Source organism: Engraulis encrasicolus, chromosome 10 (assembly GCF_034702125.1).
Source record: "Engraulis encrasicolus isolate BLACKSEA-1 chromosome 10, IST_EnEncr_1.0, whole genome shotgun sequence".
NCBI classification, from domain to species: Eukaryota; Metazoa; Chordata; class Actinopteri; order Clupeiformes; family Engraulidae; genus Engraulis; species Engraulis encrasicolus.
In genome coordinates this window covers 462,713-485,322 of record NC_085866.1, presented here as the reverse complement: position 1 = coordinate 485,322, position 22,610 = coordinate 462,713, and the positions used below count along the sequence as shown (strand labels likewise).

The window sequence follows — 22,610 nt, the reverse complement described above, 5'->3', positions numbered from 1 at the left end:
CAAGGGCTAATTTCCATCTGGTGTCCAAAATAGGCAGGCTAGATGTTTACAAGCAATAGAAATCCCAATTATTTATTATTATTAATTACAGCGGATATATTCAGTAATGGGTTTTTAAAAATCTGTTTTTTTTTTTACTTCTGTTTTATTTTCATAAGGGCCGCACTGAGTGAGGAGGCGGGCCGCATGTGGCCCCCGGGCCTCCAGTTGCCCAGTTGCAAGTCATACTGAAAACCCCTCATCTTCAGCAGAAAACCCCACGGGTATAATTCAATAACACAGAAAACAAAACAAGACAATTCTCTTCATAACTTTCCCATAATGCAACATTCTCCTGTGGAGTCCTCCTCAGCGTCTCTAAGCGCCGCGTCATGGCTCGATAACACCACCTTTTCACAAATATAATGCACCAATAGCATACCCAGACGAGGACTGGGATTGCAGGCATTTTTGGCAATTTTTTAAAACAAATTCATGAGATTCAACATGTGATGGAGAGCTCACTTACTCACTATCGCTACCTGGTGACAGACACAGCAATAAGCACTCACTAGCTCTATCCCAAGGATTCTTATTAACCTTTTTGACGTCGAGGCCCATTTTTTCCAGTGCACAGTGTCCCGTGGGCCACCTTATACATTATATTGCATGATATATTATATTATATATTAAATTATATTATTTAAATTATAAATAAATAAATAGGCTATTACTGAAGTATTAAGGATAATACCACTGTATTAATTCAAGTTAATGTTAATGTTAATCTCATTTAATCTCACTCATCAAACCACTCACAGTTGAGCAAGATAGTCATTCACACATTTGAATGTCTCTCTGACAGCTCAAAGTTTGCTTGACAACTCTTGACTTGCGATAGATAGATAGATAGATAGATAGATAGATAGATAGATAGATAGATAGATAGATAGATAGATAGATAGATAGATAGATAGATAGGCTACGTGTGTGTGTGTGTGTGTGTGTGTGTGTGTGTGTGTGTGTGTGTGTGTGTGTGTGTGTGTGTGTGTGTGTGCGTGGTGTGTGTGTGTGTGTGTGTGTGTGTGCTCTAGGCCAGGTGACAGTGAGAAACATGACAGCAGCTGACCCAATCACCACCCCAGTACTCAAATACTGACAGAGATGGGGGGCAGCGGGGGGGTGGGTGATGGATGGAAATAAGCACCCGTCCACCTGCCAACAACTGGTGAATTTGGCATTTGACGGGTGAAATACTGTATGTCATATTTCTACAGGCGCCCGGGTTAATGCTCAAAGGTTTAAGCAAATTGACAAAGAAAAGACTTATTGGCATCACAATATCTGAATTTATGACCTCTGAAACAAAAGCATTGATCAGAAAATCATCTTACTTGACAATGTTTGGAACGGTTGAATATGAACTGGTAAAAATTATGACTCGTAAAATTGTTAGTGACTGGTAGATTTTTGAATCTGTCAAACTCAATTATTTAGCTCAAGGGGAGGTGCAATATGAACTTATTTCCAAAAATGGGACCGTATCACTTTAAGTTCCACACCTGCCCCTGTCCTGCCTGATAGGTAACAGGTTTCTACTTTCCCACAACACTGATAGTTGAATAAACAATCATGAAGTGGAAAAAAACACGCATTAAAAAAATAATATTGCTGACCGGCGTCCTTGGGCCTAAGGTCACCCCAAACGTGTTTAGTTTACATAATTTTCTTATAAAACGTGGGTGAGCACGGAGTCTAAGTCACAGACACTGCTGCTGCTGCTGCTGCACCGACTTCTGCCATCAGTATTGCTGCTACAGACACCAGGGACAGACGGGGCATTCTTACTCTTCAAGGTAAGATCAATATTTATTACACTTGGCTGTCTTAAAACATAAATAACTTTGAAATACTTTTTTTTAGTTATATCTCAATTTGATTAAGTATTTCTGTGTGGTTGACCCTTGACAGTAGAATCTGAGTGTAGTTTAGAGCGAGAGAGCGAGAGAGCGAGAGAGGGGGGATCTTGAATTTCGCCTAAAAAAAGGTTGGGAAACACTGGTTTAGAGAGAGAGAGAGGGGGGGATCTTGAATTTCCAGAAATAGACATTTTTAGCTGCAAAACATACTGTTCTTTAGTCATAATAGCTGTGGTGGGTTTATTACTTTGTAAATATTCATGAAAAGATCAAATTTGTCGAAAGGCAGCAGGTGAGGACCTCCATCAGGTCACCACGGTGATAGCAGCGGGCGCCAGGTAGCCCAGCAGGAGCCTGTGTGTGTGTGTGTGTGTGTGTGTGTGTGTGTGCGTGCGCATGTTTGTGTGCGTGCGTGCGTGTGTGTGTGTGTGCTGTGTGTGTGTGTGATTAGGTGTGGATGGTGGGGACATGTCAATATCACTTTTTAGATGAACCTAGCTCATCCTCTCCACTTTACTGCATATAGTATACAATGCAACAACAGCGTGTTCAACCAGACTGGTTGTGGTGTTAACACCAGACCTAATCACAAGTGAGATTAGGTCTGGGGAGTTGCCTATTGTAAATTCCGTAGGGGGCAGAATACTATATTATGTCACACTGCCCTGCTCTCTGATTGGACAGATAAACTGTAAAGGTCGGAATGCTTGGCCATTATGACACAGGGCCCATGGTCTTGGACGTTATGAGTCATCCTTGCGAGACTGTCTTTCAGATCGAAACGATTGTGTAGAACTAAAGGCAGTATGGGAGTTCCCAGGCTAGGGATTGCAGGCATTTTTGGCAATTTTTTAAATCAATTCATGGGATTGAACATGTGATGGAGAGCTCACTCAGAGCCGTATACTCACTTACTCACTATCCCCACCTGGTGACCGACAGCAACATAAGCTCACTAGTGCTCTATCCAGTGCTCAAGCTGTCACTCTCCCGTAACCTCTTAGTGCAGATGGGGTCGCCGGCGGGCTGGCCTATTCACTATTTGCTGAAAATGGGCAGTCATGGGTGAGCAGTTAGGGCGTCAGACTTGCATCCCAGAGGTTGCCGGTTCGACTCCCGACCCGCCAGGTTGGTGGGGGGAGTAATCAACCAGTGCTCTCCCCCATCCTCCTCCATGACTGAGGTACCCTGAGCATGGTACCGTCCCACCGCACTGCTCCCCATGTGGCGCCACTGAGGGCTGCCCCCTTGCACGGGTGAGGCATAAATGCAATTTCGTTTTGTGCAGTGTTCACTTGTGTGCTGTGGAGTGCTGTGTCACAATGACAATGGGAGTTGGAGTTTCCCAATGGGCTTTGCTTTGCTTTGCTTTCAAAATACTCAACTACATCATAACAGCATTGCTATTACCTTATGTAACAGATTAAGACATAGCCATTACAATTTTGGTGACAGTGAGGTTATAACATAAATTAAGGGGTTAATGACTGTCCTAATATCCCGGCATTGTTGTTGTTGATGACACAAAACCATCTACTGGAAATAGGATGCTGCTTTAATGTAGCCTATATATGGACACCTGTGCTTTGCTTAAAAATGTGTGAAATATCCACCATTAGTTCATGCATTGACAGAAAGTGTCACCATGTAGCCCCTTAATGTACACCGTACCTCCTGTGGCACGCTGTAATAAACATTGAAAGTTAACTACTATTGTATAGGCCTAAAGTGCAGGCTGCGGACACCTTTTCAACAGACCCCACCTTCACTAAGTCCCCTGAAAATATAACTTAATTGCACTGCGAATGTCATTTCTAAGATTTCTTTACAAAACCTGTCATATTTCATGTGAAACTGCATAATATTGACATTATGTCAAGAGTGTGTGTGTGTGTGTGTGTGTGTGTGTGTGTGTGTGTGTGTGTGTGTGTGTGTGTGTGTAGGCCAGGCCGCTAGCAACAGTGGGAAGCATGACAGCAGCTGACCTTAACACCAATACTGACACAGAGGAGAGAGAGAGAGAGGGGGGGGGGGGTCTTGATAATTGTTGAATAAACAATCGTGAAGTGGAAAAAACACACATTGAAAACAATATTGCTGACCAGCTGTCCCTGGGGTTAAGGTCACCCCAAACATGTTTAGTTTACATCATTTTCTTATTAAAAGAGGGTGATCACAGAGTCTAATTCACAGACACTGCTGCTGCTGCTGCTGCTGCTGCTGCTGCTGCTGCTGCTGCTGCTGCTGCACCGACTTCTGCCATCAGTATTGCTGCTACAGACACCAGTGACAGACGGGGCATTCTTACTCTTAAAGGTAAGATCAATATTTATTGAACTTGGCTGTCTTAAAATAGAAAAAAAGTTTTTTTCCCCCAGAAATATTGAAATACTTTTTAAGTTAAATCTCAATTGACCTTTGACAAAAACAAAAACAAAAACAACATCAAAACCAAACCAGTTCCCTCCTTACAGCCTCAACACCAACCTCTCCTCCTCATCCACCTCACACAACAGTCCTCCCAATCCCCAAATTCCCAAAAAGGCATTTACATCATTTACCAATTTATAATATGCGAACTCCACCTTGACACTACACCCCACCATCCCCTTTAAAACTTCCACGAGGTCTGTTGTCCCCTCCCCAAGATTTTTATCTTTTCGGGTTCGCCATATGGCCAACTTGGCTGAGGCCACTAAGAAATTGAAAAGGCACACTTGCCTTTTCACCTTAACCCTGTAAGCAGGACCAGTGACAAAAGTGCAGTGTAAGAAAGGCAGCTGCAACACATTTGCCCACCCCTGTAAATGAAAAAAGAGTCCCTCCAGTCTTTTGCAAAAAATAAACAAATGGTCCACAGTCTCCTCCTCCCCACAGAACAGGCATTCCCTCTCCACCGCTGGATTCAGGTGCGCTATGTGCCTATTGGTGGCTATGGCTCCATGAACTAAACGCCACTGTAAATCAGCAGCACGTCTCTCCACTGGAGGCTTATACAAGGACCTCCAACATGCCCTTGAAGCGAAAGCTGGCCCAAACAGCTCCGACCACCTCCATGCCCCCGCTCTTCCCAATATAGCCTGGTACCTCACTTTGACGCAGGAGTCGTAATCTGTGAAGAGTCTTGGCTCCAGTGCCTCCTGCCACACCGGAGCCCCTCCACTCCCCAGCAGTTCCACGTTGAGAGAGAGAGAGAGAGAGAGAGAGAGAGAGAGGGAGAGGTCTGCCTTTTTGAATTACCAGAAGAACATGCCTGTGCCTGATTATCACTCGAACGAAATAATACTTTTTTGCTGACCCTATACTTGTTTGTATAATAGTGTATTTATTAGTGTTGCACCGATACCATTTTTTGTCCCAGATACCGGTACCTGATACCTGACTGTGCAGTATTGGCCGATACCAATACCATACCGATACCGATATAATACCACCCTATTTGAAATGTATATATATGAAGGGCTGTAGTACTTGGATGTAAAATCATTGCTTGGCTTTGTCAGGCTGCTGCCTTTGTGAAACAAGAAAAAGACTAATACAAAGTTTATACTTTCTAAATACCTCTATGAAATAACTAATTTCAAGGCTGTTTAAGTGTCATACAAGCACCTGTAAATGGTATCGGTGCCCTATTTGTTGGTACTCGCCGATAACGATACCACCATTTTAGTGCCGATCCACCGATACTGGTATCGGTATCGGTGCAACACTAGTATTTATGTATATGTATACAGTGAGTGCAATAATGAGTACACCCCTTTTGAAAAGGAACATTTTGAACAATAATTTAATGCACACCTTATTCCCAAAATGCTCACGCTTAAAAACAAGGCAGATTTACTTGATTCTAGCTCATTTAAAGGCTTAAAGGATTTATCCGGAGTTGGAACAAGTTTGCCTGATTTTTGCATGTTTGGGATGAAATACAGTCACTCTAGAGCAAAATCAAGGCAAAAGGATGCGTTTTGAGAAAGTTTGATAATATCACGTTAGCCTCGTTAGCCATATCAGCTATGCAATATGAAAGATGCGGGCATCGTTTTTCGGCGGTTACACACATTTCAAAAACACAACATTTTAAAGTCTTGCACGGCTCAAAACAACGTCACACTTACCTCGTAATATGTTGAGGGTATCCACACATAAACCAAAGTGTCCAAAGTCCTTCATGTATCCTTGAAAGGTCTGCAGAATTTGTTTTGTGAAGCTACTACCTTGAGAATATCTAAATTACGGTCAAGACAACTATTTGACACTAAAGCCCACCAAGTAGATTGCCGAGTGCGTCGCACCATCAGCTGTGGTTACTCGCTATGGAAATAATCATAGCTAATGGTGCGACGCACTCGACAATCTACTTGGTGGGCTTTAGTTTCAAATAGTTGTCTTGACCGTAATTTAGATATTCTCAAGGTAGTAGCTTCACAAAACACATTCTGCAGACCTTTCAAGAATACATGAAGGACTTTGGACACTTCGGTTTATGTGTGGATACCCTCAACATATTACGAGGTAAGTGTGACTTTGTTTTGAGCTGTGCAAGACTTTAAAATGTTGTGTTTTTGAAATGTGTGTAACCGCCGAAAAACGATGCCCGCATCTTTCATATTGCATAGCTGATATGGCTAACGAGGCTAACGTGATATTATCAAACTTTCTCAAAACGCATCCTTTTGCCTTGATTTTGCTCTAGAGTGACTGTATTTCATCCCAAACATGCAAAAATCAGGCAAACTTGTTCCAACTCCGGATAAATCCTTTAAAACTAGTCTGATTTTCTTAGCTAGAATACTTACTTTCTTATCTAGAATTAATATCTTGTTTAGGTGTATGAGAAAAATATACTTGACAAGAACTTGAAAGCATTTTTTTAATTGATATTTCATCAGCTGTACAAACATGCAGTCAAACGATAAGAAACCCCAAAATCTAGACAATATAATCGCATGAAAATTTTAACAGAAGTTAAACAGAAAACCTGAAATTATCAGTGTACTGTACCACATTAATTTATGTGGCCTGTTCAGAAATGTCATCGTTTTCATGAATGCTTACAACCACCATCAAAGTCTAACTTGGGTAATGTCATATTCTAAGCAATGTCATAATGGCGAGGGCAAATGAATGATAGGTGGGTCCTCTGCATGTTAATCCACCATGAATGCAGTCAGATATCTTTGGCCGAAAAACATACTCTCATCAGAACAGTAATTGTGACTGTATTTACTCACTTAAATATGCAGAAACATGCAGAAAACGTGTTGTGTTGCCGGCTGTTCAAATAATATAGCCAAGCAGCCATGAAGCATGGACTGTGTTCGTTTAGGCAAGCCGATGTAGCATGAAAGTTGATGAGACATTCGGTTTGATTTCCACCATCAGGGGCGCCGCTAACAATGTTGGGCCCCATGAAAGATTCAAATTTTGGGGCCCCAAAAATGACAAATTATGTTATCAGCATCCTTCCAAGGGCCTGTCATTGCTGTTGGGCCCTTAGAATCTGTAACACCTTTCCCCCCCTCGCGGCACCCATGCCACCATAAAGGGGCGTAACGCACATTTACGAGTGAGGCATCCGGAAGGCCGTTCATGCCAATAAGGGGAGACCATGGAGGTAGTATAAGAACTGTGCCGTGTCTCAGATGCCGCACTTATGGCAGTGCACTGACAGTCAGTGCATAGTGCTCACAGTGCACTGGGGGTCTTTAGTGCATAGTGTTGTGAAAAAGTCGGCGCACTATGCACTGTGCCCTGACTGGAAGTGACGGTTGAGCTAGCATTAGCTCACCAAAATATCGGTTGGCTACTGTTTACATTGCACAGTGTGTCGTGCTTGTATTTACATTTTCTACATCCCAACTGGCAGCTATTTTGTGTACAATACTTGGCTTGGCATGAAAAGGTTGGTGTCTCAGCAACATTACTTACAGAAATACAGGAGACAGTTGACCAACCTCTTCTACTGAACTGAACGTCACGTTTCTTCCGTTTTATTGTCAACATGGTGCCCGTTTAGTGAGTGAAGTGTCCATCGTTCAAGCACTGCATTTCCCACCATTGTTAGGGCATCATCCGGGCGCTTTTCAGTGCACTGAACTAACAAAATTTTACTTTGAAAGCGCCCTATGCACTGAAATATAGTGCCCGAAGTGCACAAGTGCGCCATCTGAGACACCCACTGGAGAGAGTGAATAAGCCCCACCTCCAGTCATTTCAATGGGAAATGCTAGGCTAGTGAATTCTGTAGCAACCCAATGTAAGGTGGCTACCAAAGAAGGTGGAGCTTTGAGGCTACCGGATGTGAGTCCCCGGATATCCGTGCGTGTATATACGACAATTTAACCTCAGCTACTCGATTTCAGTTGTGTATTTACGACAGTTTAACTTCAGCTACTTGATTTCGGTCCGATTTGAGTCTGACTGAAGATGGAAGGGACATACAGTAGGTGCTGTGCGTGACATAGAGCCCAGAGCAAATCGCCGTTTCGGCGACACCAGAGAGTTCCTTGATCTCCCAATCAAAAGAATAGACCCGTGACCAATATAATCAAAATAATAAAAAATAAAATGAAATTATAACTAAAACCTATTGATGTGGGTGTGAAAAATAAACTGCCTCAACCGGGGTTAATCCATCAAATAACGGTGTTACACTTTCTCGTCTGCATTCTTTTGTTTTTATTATCCAGGAGGACTGAGTTGAAAACTGCAGCAGTCACCTTGCACACAGTTGTAGCTGCTCTGAAGCGCGTGCGCGTCTAAGCAAATCATCTGCACGTTTGCAATGTTAAATTAAAAGGTTTGCACAAGACTATAAAATCACAGACACTGGAATAGCCTGTTTCGGAAGGCATTAAAGTCACAAGTTTTTACTCATCAGTGAAACATAACGTTAGACATAGGCCTACATACAAGTTAAAAGAATATCTTGGCATAGCCTTCTCCCCACGGAGTTAGAAAACAGCAGTTATGCCGCACATTGTGTAGGCCTAGTTATTATTTGGTGGTGCAAAAACAACACGCTAAACCATGCCGCATATTGTGCCGTTATTATTGGTGATGCCAAAACCAGCCGAAAACCAAAGCCAGATTGGTGACTAGAGCCTGCCTAGTACATTTAGATATAGCCTACTCATTGATTGTGCTATTATGTACATTTAAAAGTATCAGTGAGTGGAGAATTAAACTGGGCGCTGAATATAAATATTGGAGCCAGTCTCCCTCCGTGTCTGGATATTGTACAGTCAGGTGCGCGCGCACGCACAACTTATTTCTGTATTATAAAATATCCTAAAATGGTCACAAGGTGGAGGATACTTGCGGCAGGGGCCGAGACCGAGTTGTTACGGGACAATCTTAATATTATTGAAGGGACAGACCATGCTCGACACTTTACCCGGTCTAAATGTACGGAAAGTCTGAGTTATGCCGCATATTGTGCAGATTATTTGGTGATGCCAACAACACGTGAAACCAGGCACATTGGAGACTAGAGCCTAGTACATTTAGACATAGCCTATTCATTTGATTGTCCTATGTTAACTTAAAAGTGGCAGTAAAGAATGAAACGAGGCGCTGAAATATTGAAGCCAGTAACCCTTTGTGTCTGAATATTGTGCAGAGGTGTGTGCGTGCACGCACAGCTAATTTCTCTCCCATCTGTTTGCTCATCAAGCCCCGATCTCCAAAAAGTCACGAGTACTCAGGATAACTATTGACTGTTTAACTAATGTGATGCACGTTCTTCATGGCATGGCATGGTTTGGCCACCCTAAATTCAACATGAATGTATTCGCACATAGGCCTATCGTTAGTTTCAATGAGCAGCATAGTTGCAGTACCTTTTTTGACCATTTCCTGCACAGTGTCCCTTTAATGTTAAGTTTGCTAACGTTGTATCTTGGTGTACTTTAACAAAGCCCCACAGGTTGGGTAACTTTTAAAAAGATGTTTGTTATCCTTCAAGATTAAGGTTTGGTTCTGTTGTTAAAGGAGAAGTCCAGTTTTTTGAACATTAAGGCCATTTTCTGAGTGGTTTGCAATGTTTTAGAGTCCCCCTCACCGTTTATTTCATGTTTGCTGCAGTCTCTGTTATTTGGCTGATTTGGATTTGATCTCAACCAGCTTTAGAATGGCCGTCTATGAGCACCTGCAACTCTGTTCTTAAAATCACCTTAAACATTTGTTTTCAAAAGTCTACAGCTCACAAAGTGGTTAGGGATGTTCACTATCATTCCCTAACAAGTTTCAAGGCGAAATATTGCTTCTGTCATTTTTTATTTGCCATTTTGTGAAAGAAAGTGAAAGTGAAAGTGAAACTTAATTTACAAATTGCTACACAAAATAGACATAAAACACAACAGATGCCATATTTCGCTACAAAAATTGTTAAGGAACACCAGTGAATACTGCTGAACACTTGGTGAGTTGCATATTCTTGAAAACAAATGTTAAAGGTGATTTTAAGAACAAAGTTGCAGGTGCCCATAGACGACCATTCTAAAGCTGGTTGAGATCAAATCCAAATCAGCCAAATAACAGAGACTGCAGCAAACATGAAATAAACGGTGAGGGGGACTCTAAAACATTGCAAACCACTCAGAAAATGGCCTTAATGTTAAAAAAACTGAACTTCTCCTTTAACGCCATAGAGCTATGTTCATGTGGGGGCATAATAATGGTGTGTTGTAGGCCTATGTTACAGCGCCCAGGCAGTTATTGTTATACTGCAGGTAAAGGTGCAGTCACATTGTGTGTGTGTGTGTCTGTGTGTGTGTGTGTGTCTGTGTCTGTGTCTGTGTCTGTGTGTGTGGGTTACACCCCGCCATTCTGATGCACCGCCATTCCGACATTGACATTTTATTGCAGAACCGTTTTTCTAACTTGCATGAACCGTTTTTCAAATATCTCAGACCTTTAAAGGTGCACTGTTCAGGAAATGGTCAAAAAAGGTACTGCAACTATGCTGCTACTTGAAACTGCCCAGCCTATTTCCAAATCTGACCTTTTCATTATAGTTTACTAAGTAATAAACTAATATTTTCTTGTATCGCCCAAGTAAAGTCATTTTTGCAGCTAAAAAAAAATCCATTTCATGAAATTCAAAATGGCAGACGATGGAGAAGATCCCCCTTTTCATGTATGAAAATAGCAATTTTCCCAGTTATAATGAATACTTAAAATTTGACGGTGGTGATAAGTATTCATGAGAGAGGTAACATTAGTGAATGGGTAACATGAATTCTGGAAATAAACAACAACAATTATTACACAGTGCACCTTTAAGGGCATATCCACCGTTACTAAATGATACACTGCTCCTGTAATTGCGCTGTCACTCTCACATAACATAGGCTACATTATATTCTTTCTGTGGTCCTTCTAATCAACCATTAACAAATATCCATTACACAGAGTGATAGTAAACATGACATACATATATACTACATCAGAAACAACAAAGCTAAAAATATAGCTGCAAGCAGCAATGCGGGGCCAAGCAGTAAACTTACCAAAGTCGCCATGGCAACAGAAGGAACTGCAGCGCCCCCCTTTGCCCCAAATCTCGCCAATGTTGGTGGGCATTCCTTGGAGGGGAGTGTGGCGCTAGAGAGTTTGAGCTGGGTATCTGGATTTGTTTCTGTGGGGTCATGGGATGGACTTGTATATGTGTAAAAAAAATCTTATTAGAATTGAACAAACGGTTGCTGAGATATGACCTCATTTCCTGTTTTAATACTTTTATGACAATTTTGATTGGCTGTCACGGCCAAACGATAAAAGGTATCCAATATTCTTTGAGACCCCATATAACGCTCAGTCCAGAGATGCTATAAACCAATTTTCAGAGAAATTGGTCAAATATTGTGGGACAAGTAACATTTTTATTGAACTTCACAAAGTGGTTCAAAAGTTACAAGCGGAAATGTACCTGCAACTTTGACCTGCTGGTGGCGCTAGAGCGTGGGGGCTGGGGACCTATAAATTGCTGTGAGTAATGCTGAGCCTGGCCCAAATATGTGTGCCAAATCTCATAATTTTCCTACGCACAGTTCTATGGGCTGCTATAGACTTTCAGAGGAGAGGAAAGATGTTTAATGCCGCCAGCTTCGCTGCTTGGCCCTTAACCCTGTGAAACCTGAACCATGAAAGCAATGAGAGAAAATTCTAATTTTTTGGAATTTGCTCCAATATTGGTCCCTTATAAGAAATGTAAAAAAAAAAAATCAAAATTTTGTTAAGGTCACTGAGATATTTAATGCATCATATATGATGCATCAGGCTTTTAATGAATGAAAATTCCAATTTCATGACCATTGAAAAATGACTTTTAATGCATTTACAACTTTTTTTAATTTAAAAAAGTTGTCAGACAATTTAATTTGAGGATTATCTTTAAATATTTAGTGAGATCCTGCCATTTTTTTTAAGCCTATCCTTGTTTTAGCAGGACCATATTTTACATTTCCCACAGCCTGGTTGGGTAATTTTTTAAAATCTATGTAAAAACATAGCTGATCGAATGCTTAACAACCTATTTATGAGTGTAATATAGATCATTATTCATTTTTGATGTGTAATTTGAATATATGGGTCCATTACTACAATTTGACCATTTCTCCATTCACTTCAATGCATTTTTTACGAGATCATAATTTCAACATTTTGCATTACATTTTCAAAATTGCAAGTAAAACCTGTTTCTTAAGGCAATATCTTTGTCTTGAAGTGAAACAACTTGTGTGTTTTGTTAAACGATCGTAGTGGTATGCTTTGTAAGTTTCCCTATGGAGCAAATGCATTGATGGCTGACTTCCTGCTACCACCGGATGGTGCTTATATGTTTCATCAGTTTTAGCACGATTACTCTGCAACACGGTGTAAAAATATGAACTCTTCCTTGATTAATTGCACAAAGCAAGTGTTCAAATTAAAGGATGTAGAGTTATATTTCGGAAATTTGTACACAAACCTTTTGCAATTTGACGATATCTCAGCGTCGGTCAGGGAAACCGCTTCTACTCCATTTTTGCATTTTTCGCCGAGCTGTGATCAACTTGTTGTTGACCGCTGCTCTCTTGTGGCGGTTTCCGTGTACTGCAGGACGTTTGGAAATGACACGCAGGATGTTTTTGAGATGGATTTTTTTGTGTGTCAGCATGGAGAGGGCTTTGAATTTGATGCATCATATATGATGTATCCGGCGCGATAGGGTTAATAAAATACGAAGAGAAAATAAATAACACAAACGAGGTGTTTCCTTGAAGTTACAAGGCAGACAAGACAGCTAAGAGAAAGCAGCAGAAAAAGAAAAAAGACAGCAAAAAGACAGCAAAACTACACAGAGCTGCTATTCATAAAATAGTTTTTGATTTGCACTAATCAAATTTGACATGACAAACAATTTACAACAGGTTGCAAGCTGTAACCTCACCAACTGATCTACCCCATTTTTGGGGGTATCATCTTTCAGGGCAGAGCCGTATATAGAGAGAGTCTGGCCAACTATGGGTTCGAACGTTCGAGCTATCCCGCTATTTTGATTGGTTCTGGGCTGGTCACATTTTTATGGACGCCATCTTTGTTCCCCACGCTCCCATTAATGAGCATTATCAGATATAAAAAATAATGCTTCACTATAATATTATTACATTATTATTATGACAAACTGTTGTGCATATGGCTGTAGTGCAGGTTCGGGTCAGGAGAAACAAACAGCATCGTTTAACTTGTGACAAAAACGGAGGATTTGGGACATACACGGATATAAACTCCCCTTTATGGAATATAAAGGTCAGAATTAATAACCGGAAAGCAGCAGATTTCTCCGTGTTGTGTGAGGTAAATGTATTTTTTCCCCCCTTCGACTTTTGTTAACAATTACTTTTGAAAGAAATAGTCATGATGATGACATGCTCTCAAAAACTCCTGTCCGCACTTTGAAAACGAATAAAGTTAGGCTAGGTTTCTGTCATAACTTGAAATTAGCTTGTCAAATCTTAATTGCCACCTGTAAGTATACTATACTGTGAAAACATAACTTTGCCCACCAAGTTATTATTTCTGTCACGCTAATAAGGTCCTTTCCCCCTGCGATTTAAACTCAAGTCCAGTCTCATACTATGAATATCCAGACTCAACCTACGAGCATCCAGACTCATCCTACAGTTCTACTGTCTGCAATCGCGACTATGCACTGCTGAGCACATCGTTATTTTTAAACTACTAAATCTCGACACAACGTGAAATTTTGGCGCAAGTATCACCAGGGTCCCTGTACATGAACTTGACCATTGCTGTGAATATTATTTCTGCATATTACTTAAATATCTACTTTGACGTTGGCCTATACCTAGGCAACAACAACACGAAGTAACGCTTGAATGCCCTGCTGAGCACATCAAAACTATGCTTACAAAACCCTCTTTTAAGCAAACCCCTTCTATACGAACAAACTTGTTAACGTTTGTTTTCATGTGTTGGGATCTTGATAATACTACAACCCAAGTTTGATGGTCTATGAAGCCTTATTTGTATTTTAGATCCAGCCATTTTGACGGTATGCTGCCCATAGGGTTACACTGTAGAATCCTCGCCGTGGGGAGCGAAAATGGCGTCCATGATTCGAGTTGGCCAGACTCTCTCTATATACTGCTCTGATACAGGGGCGTCTGCCGGGGGTAACCCACCACTAAAAATGTCTGGCAGTGGTCATTTCTCTATCGTGGGGACTATGATGAACAATTTACAACAGGTTCCAAGTGGTAACCTCACCAACTGATCTAGCCCATTTTTTGGGTGCCAGCTTTACCCCCTCCTTGCCACACCCACCTGAGGGAACCCGGCAGACGTGCTGTTCCTCTATCTGGCAACCATGCCAGACATCATAGTACCCATAAAAATTGGTAACCTTCCCAACTAGGCTGACACCCCTAGGCTCCTGGACTAACTGTGTTCATTTAGGCTAGCCGATGTGGCAAAAGTTACCGAGACATTCGGTTTGCTCTCACCCACAAAGGGGCGTAAAGGGCCGTACACACACATCGCTGCTAGTTACTCGCTCAGCGAATGAACTCAATAGAATGTCAATGTGTCCCAGCGAGACTCGCAGGCGAGTAGGCGAGTACTGTACAAGCGATGCGATGTGGGCGGATTCCGAGTTGAAAATATTTTATCTTCGAGCGAGACGAGTAAGCGAGTAACCAATTGGAATGCAGAGTTCGGTACTTCTCGGATGTCCATTGGCAGTTAAAGCCACAGGAACTTTCAGCAAACGTTCCATGAAAGAGTGGCGAGTAGGCGAGCAAGCGAAAAGCTAGCTTTGTGTGTGTACGCCGCTTAACACACATTTACGAGCAAAGTACCCGGATGCCCGTTCATGCGTATTGACACTGTGAACTACAAAATTACGTTATCATGGGCTTGTTTGAAAGGAAACTCTGCCAACTAGTGGTAGGATGACTGAACACCATTAAGACCGTTGGTTTTATCTACAGACGCTTTTGTTGATGATCGTCGTACCGTCACAATTCTGCGACTTGTCAAACACATACTGTGCTTTAAAATAAATGCACTAGGAGTCAATGATCATGTAGGTCAGGGACCTGATATTTGGTGCTTGTTTTATTGGTGCTCCTTGTGTTTGATATCATGTAATATCGTGAATTGGGAGAATTCCAGTGGCCCTGCTGCTTATGTATTAATGTTATATAAAGGTGCTCAATAATTTGCAAAGGTCCACAGTATTTACAATTTCTACCTACCCGGTAAGACACGGCGTTATACGTAGGGCCTACATTTGCTGTTACCAGAATGCAATGACCAAGTCGTAGTGCATTACTAAAGGTGTTATGTCATAGTAGTGTACTATGGTAGTTAACTTTTCAATGACTATTTACCTTTAAACCCATACTGGGTAATTTGTTCGAAAAAATTACCCAGTATGGGTTTAAAGGTACACTGTGCAGGAAATGGTCAAAAAAGGGTAGGCCCCTACTGCAACTATGCTGCTCATTGAAACTGGGCTGCCTATAGCCAAAACTGATCTTTTCATGAAAGATTACTAAGTAATAAACGAATATTTTATAGTATGGCCCAAGCAGAGTCATTTTTGCAGCTAAAAATGGCTATTTCATGAAATTCAATATGGCAGACCATGGAGAAGATCCCCCTGTCCATGTATGTACAGTCATAAGGAATACTTATTCATGAAAAATGTAACATTGGTGAATGGGTAGTATGAATTCTGGAAATAAGCAACTAAAATCTTACACAGTGCACCTTTAAAAAACCCAATAAATAGCAAAATTGCCATACCCCAATATTTGGGTAAAAAAATAACCCAGTATTTCTTAGAGTTTAAGAATTCTTGCCACTCAGAATCTGTTGAATATTTTATTCTCAGTGGCTTGGACAATGAGGGCTGCCATCTCTCTGCTGGTGCTGCTGCTCTCCATGTGTGGAGCTCAGACTCAGAGCACCCAGACTGAAGTCCATCCAGAGAGCCAGGACACTGGGGCTGCTGCTGCTGCTGCTGCTGCTGAAGTCTCTACCCAGCTGGACGTCTCTGCTGAGCTGAAGGAACTCCGAGACATGGTGATGGAGCTGAGGGTAATGCTTAGATACACCCAAGATGATGTTAAGGTACTGGAGGCAGATAATGTAGCATTGCAGACAGAGGTGGACCATCTGAAGAAGGAAAACGCAGCACAAGAGGTAGAGTTGGCCATATTGAAGACCCGACTGGTAGCTTCGGAGATTGAACTTGACTTGAAGATGGACAGTGCAGCACATGAGCAGGAGCTGACAGCAGTGAAGACCCGTCTGGCAGCCACTGAGACTGAAGTGGAGAATCTGGAGAATGAGATCAGAGCAGCACCCAAGGTGGCCTTCTCAGCAGGTCTGAGCGAATCTGGAGTAGAATACACAGAGGCTGGGAGTAATGACCTGGACTTAATGTTCAAGAGAGTCATCACCAATGTAGGAGAGGCCTACAGCAGCACAACTGGCTTCTTCACAGCTCCAGTCAGGGGGGTCTACTACTTCAGGTTCACTGTTATGGATTTTCTATCCTCACGCTCCATGGTTATCAGGATGTATAAGAATGGACAGCAGCTCATGCAGCTGCAGGAGCATGACACTGATGGGATGGCCACCTATCTGTCCAGTGGCCTGACTCTGCAGCTGGAGAAGGGAGATGTAGTGAACATGGTGCTGCCAGTAGACTACAGGCTCTATGATAGTGATAATAAGCACTGCACCTTCAGTGGCTTCTTGCTCTTCCCTCTCTGAGCACCAGAAGGTCACCATGACCACTCACCATTCACTTTGGAGAAGAATTTATTGAGAAATGGTCAATGTGTAGATCATCATTTGTTTGAAAAAGGATAAATGTAAATTCTTATCATGATCAAATAAATGTCTCTATACTAAACTGCATATCTGTTGGGTTATTATGTCACATCAATACACCACTAGCAGGACTCTAGTGATCAGTGACATGTGTCCCTGCTATCCATGACCACATACAGGACATGACTAGAGCAGTAGACCCAGAAGTAGGCCTATGGTTGTTGATGAATTAAGTGTGTGTGTGTGTGTGTGTGTGTGTGTGTGTGTGCGTGTGTGTGTGTGTGTGTGTGTGTGTGTGTGTGTGTGTGTGTGTGTGTGTGATCAATCATGTCATCCCTACAGCCTGTTTTAGCACCCTCTTCAGTTTGCGGGGGTTTGCTAATCGCGTGCTTGCACACACACCTTATTTGAGACTGGTCCCCATTCATTTTCGGTCGCTCTTGGGAACCGGGAAGTCCTTAAAGGGACACTGTGTGAGATTTTTAGTTGTTTAGTTACAGAATTCATGCTGCCCATTCACTAATGTTACATTTTTCATGAATACTTACCACCAGCATCAAATTCTAAGTTTTCATTATGACTGGAAAAATTGCACTTTTCATACATGAACAGGGGGATCCTCTCCATGGTCCACCATTTTGAATTTCCAGATCAAATTTGGCCATAGGCAGCCCAAATTCAATAAGCAGCATAGTTGCAGTACTTTTTTTTGACCATTTCCTGCACAGTGTCCCTTTAAATGCTAACAGGAATAAGACCTGGAGAGAGTGAATAAGTCCGGCCCCCAGTCATTCCAATGGGGCCAGCCTAGTGAATTCAGACAAAATTGAGCAATTGAGTTTCATGGAGCTCATTTCCGGGACCAGTTTACTCAGCCAATTTCGTGCCACTTTACTGACTGTTTCTGGTTGACCAGAAAGCTATATGGAAGATGGGCATTGGATGCATGGAGATATTACAGTATTTCTCAATTGGTTTTGTACATTTCTCGAATCTCTCTCGAAATTTGCAAAACATAATATTCATTCTCAAAACAACTTTAACAAATGGCAAAACAATGTGGAGGACCTGCAAAACCGCGTCTCTTGCTCAAAATCCCTAGTTTGTCTTTCAAAACCAAGTTTTTGTGTCAATGAACGTTTCAATGCCAGAATGGTTAGTCATTGTGTCATACTGTATGGACAAGCTAGTCAAATTGATTTGTCATGTTGTCAATTGACTAGTACACACTTGAGGATCTTTTCTGAAGCGAAATGTTGTTTAGATTGGATGGGAAATGTTGTAACTTCGACTTTACATTACATTGATCAGATATGATTGTCCTAGATATACATTTAGACTATGACTATTTATTGACAGGTTTTCTCATTGCAAAATAGAAAAAATAGCAAACTCTGGTTGAGGTGTCAAAATGCAGCCTCTGCCACCCCTTTTCACTTGTCTTGCAGGACCATGTGAACAAAAATATAGAACTGTAAAGCAAAATAAATTTGAAACAATACACTGATACTGTATAAAGTGCACTACTGTCTTGTGAAATTATAGGGAAATATTATAATTTTGCGTGGAGTGTATTATACAGTATTTCTCAATTGGTTTTGTACATTTCTCGAATCTCTCTCGCAATTTTCAAAACACAGTATTCATTCTCAAAACAGCTTTAACAAATGGCAAAACACCATGGATGACCTGCAAAACCAAGTCTCTTCCTCAAAATCCTTAGTTTGTCTTCCAAAACTAAGTTTTTTTTGTCAATGAACGCGTCAGTGCCAGCAGAATGGTTAGTCATTGTGTCATAGTGTATGGACAAGCTAGTCAAATCGATTTGTCATGTTGTCAATTGACTAGTACACTCTTGAGGATGTTTTCTGAAGCGAAATGTTGTTTAGAATGGATGGAAAATGTTGTAAATTCGACTTTATATTAGGCTACATTGATCAGGTAAGATCAGGTAGATATACATTTAGAGTATGACATATTTATTGAAAGGTTTTCTCATTGCAAAATCAAAAAAATAGTCAACTCTGATTGATGTGTCAAAGTGCGCCCTCTACCAACCCTTTTTACTTGTCTTACAGGCCCATGTGGAAAAAATATAGAACTGTAAAGCAAAATAAATTTGAAACAATACACTGATACTGTATAAAGTGCACTTACTGTCTTGTGAAATTCTAGGGAAATATTGTAATTTTGCGTGGAGCGTAATTATAAAGGGCACATGAGGCATAGAGTAATGTAATGCAGTACAGTGCTTATTGTTGTATTGCATGCTTGTTTCCTCTTTCCCTTCTACTGCTTTTGATTAGAGAGAGTCAATATTTACCTGCGAGCAATTCACCAATACAGATTACATTTATAGACAAAAATCCAATGGAAATTATACAGTGCTTAACACATTATGACCGCTTGGTAAATCATTTTGCACGTCAAGACTTATACCATGACATAGGGCCTAAATGTTTTGGGGTTTGAGATAGTTTTGTGTATTCAGTGACAATGCTTTTTGAGTGATATGACAAAAGCAATTGCTAATGTACAAAAAAGCTGAGAATTGTACATAACCATCTGCATGATGATGAAAGCATTTGCTAAATGCTGAAAACTATGAGAAACGTATTTTACCATGTGCACAGATAACAGCAGGAAGTCACAATTGAACAAGACGTTTTGAGAATGATAATTCTGTTGTGAGAAATGTACAAAACCAATTGAGAAATACTGTAAAGGGCACATGAGGCATAATGTAATGCAGTACAGTGCCTATTGTTGTGCTGCATGCTTGTTTTCTCTTTCCCTTCTACTGCCTTTGATTAGAGAGTCAATATTTACCTGCGAGCAATTTACCAATTCAGATCACATTTATAGACAAAAATCCAATGGAAATTATACAGTGCCTAACACATTATGACAGCTTGGTAAATCATTTTGCGTGTCAAGACTTAAACTATGACCTAGGGCCTAACTCTTTTGGGGGGTGAGATAGTTTCATGCATTCAGTGACAAAGCTTTTTGAGTGATATGACAAAAGCAATTGATAATGTATGAAATCACTGAGAATTGTACACAACCATGGCATGGTGGACGAAAGCATTTGCTATATGCCGAAAACAATGAGAAACTGATTTTACCATGTGCACAGCTAACAGCAGGAAGTCAAAATTGAACAAAGACTTTTGAGAATCATTATTCTGTTGTGAGAAATGCACAAAAGCAATTGAGAAAAACTGTAAGGCGTCCAACCACAGACCTATATCGTCAAAGCTAACCAGCCAAATCCTGACCCTCTGCTACAGTCTACTGCATGCTTCCGGGTGACTTGCGAACTCTATTGATGCTCCTTGTGTTTGATATCATCTAATATCATGTGCTATGTAGGGAGAATTACAATGGCCCTTCTGCCTGTAAAGTAATTATTACGTATTAATCAGGGCTTGACACTGGCACCTGCCAACCAGCCAAATGCTGGTAAAACTTGGCTGTGGCTAGTACTTTCAATGTCACTAATGTAATGTAATGTAATATCACTAGCCAATTTGGCTGGCGGCTTATTCCTTGGTAAGACCAGTGTTGCCAGATGTGTCTGACCAAATCCCGGCCAAAAGCTTCTCAAAAAACGCCAAAATGTGCTAAATTCCACCCAAATTCAACAAAATACATTTGACTTCTATGGGCCCAAAACGGCTGAAACAAAAAAACGCCAAATGGCCATTTTTTCCCCGTTTTTACCCGCAGACGCTCATCCCAAGTAGCCCAATTGGGCGGGCACTCGGCCAATCTGGCAACACTGGGTATGACATATGCATCATAGCCTATATTCTGTTGTTTGCCCCCTGTGTATCAATTGTTTGTATTTTAGTTAAAAAAAAAAAAAAAAAAGCTCAGTAACTCAGTTTCTATTTGCTTGATATATTTCCAGAAAGCGATACACTCATCTTGCTTTAGCACCTCATCTTCTGAGGTTAGATGTACACCATCAAGATAAAGAAAAAAAAGAAAAACAATGTAAAATCTGTGGCTAGTGGAGTACCTGAATGGCTAGTGACTCAGGAAAACCACTAGTGGCCGAAGGGTGAAAAAGTTAATGTCAAGCCCTGGTTATGTAATAAAAGGTCCACACTAATTTGCAAAAGTCCACAGTATTTACAATTTCTCCCTAGCCGTTAAGACACGGCGTTATACATTTGCTCTTACCAGAAATGCAATGACCAAGTCGTAGTGCACTACTAAAGGCCCTGTGTTATGTTGTGGTATTGTACTATGGTAGTTAACTTTTCAATGATTATTACAGTGTGCCACTGTGGTGCGGCGTGCATTAAGGGGCTACATACATTACAAACCTGTCTTTGTTGTTGAAGGCCTCCTCAGTCGGGCACAGAAAAGTCTGTTGGCTGGCTGGCAATAACTCTGATGTCAAATGTTATGATAAACCCAGTGACTGGGTATAATAATGGGTAGTATAACCCAGTATAACCCAGTATTATATTATATTATATTGTATTATGTTATGTTATGTTATGTTATATTATGTTATGTTATGTTATGTTATATTATATTATATTATATTATATTATATTATATTATATTATATTATATTATATTAGTATTACCCAGTATATGGTCAAGCGTAGTGCATTTACCCCAATAATTGGGTATAATATAAGATAATATAATAATATAAGATGGAGGTGGACAATCTGAAGAAGGAAAACGCAGCACAAGAGATAGAGTTGGCCATATTGAAGACCAGATTGGTAGCTACAGAGATTGAAGTCGACTTGAAGATGGACAGTGCAGCACATGAGCAGGAGCTGACAGCAGTGAAGACCCGACTGGCAGCCACTGAGACTGAAGTGGAGAATCTGGAGAATGAGATCAGAGTAGCACCCAAGGTGGCCTTCTCAGCAAGTCTGGGTATTGACGGATCCATAGAGTCTGGGAGTAATGACCTGGACTTAGTGTTCAAGAGAGTCATCACCAATGTAGGAGAGGCCTACAACAGCACAACTGGCTTCTTCACAGCTCCAGTCAGGGGGGTCTACTACTTCAGGTTCACTGTTATGGATTTGCTGGACTCACGTCAAATGCATATCAGGATGCATAAGAACGGAGAGCAGCTCATGTTTCTGTATGAGCGTGACACTGATGGATATGCCTCCTATGTGTCCAGTGGCCTGACCCTGCAGCTGGAGAAGGGAGATGTAGTGAACATGGTGCTACCAGCAGACCACAAGCTCTATGATGATTCTAATAACCACAGCACCTTCAGTGGCTTCCTGCTCTTCCGGCTTCACACACCTCCTGCTCTTCCCTCTCTGAACGCCACAACATCACCATGACCACTCACCACTCACTTTAGAGATT

At 41.2% G+C, this 22,610-nt stretch overlaps 1 protein-coding gene across 1 annotated transcript; it reads left to right on the top strand.

Moving 5' to 3' along the window:
* The first annotated feature begins 21,928 nt into the window (after positions 1-21,928).
* LOC134456377 (complement C1q tumor necrosis factor-related protein 3-like) lies at positions 21,929-22,610 on the top strand. The gene has a single exon (XM_063207742.1). The coding sequence runs from the start codon at positions 21,929-21,931 to the stop codon at positions 22,583-22,585; it is 657 nt and encodes a 218-aa protein (XP_063063812.1). The 3' UTR covers positions 22,586-22,610.

Bases quoted from the DNA above. Each gene is read 5' to 3' on its own strand.
- LOC134456377 (XM_063207742.1), top strand. From the start codon at position 21,929: ATGGAGGTGGACAATCTGAAGAAGGAAAACGCAGCACAAGAGATAGAG.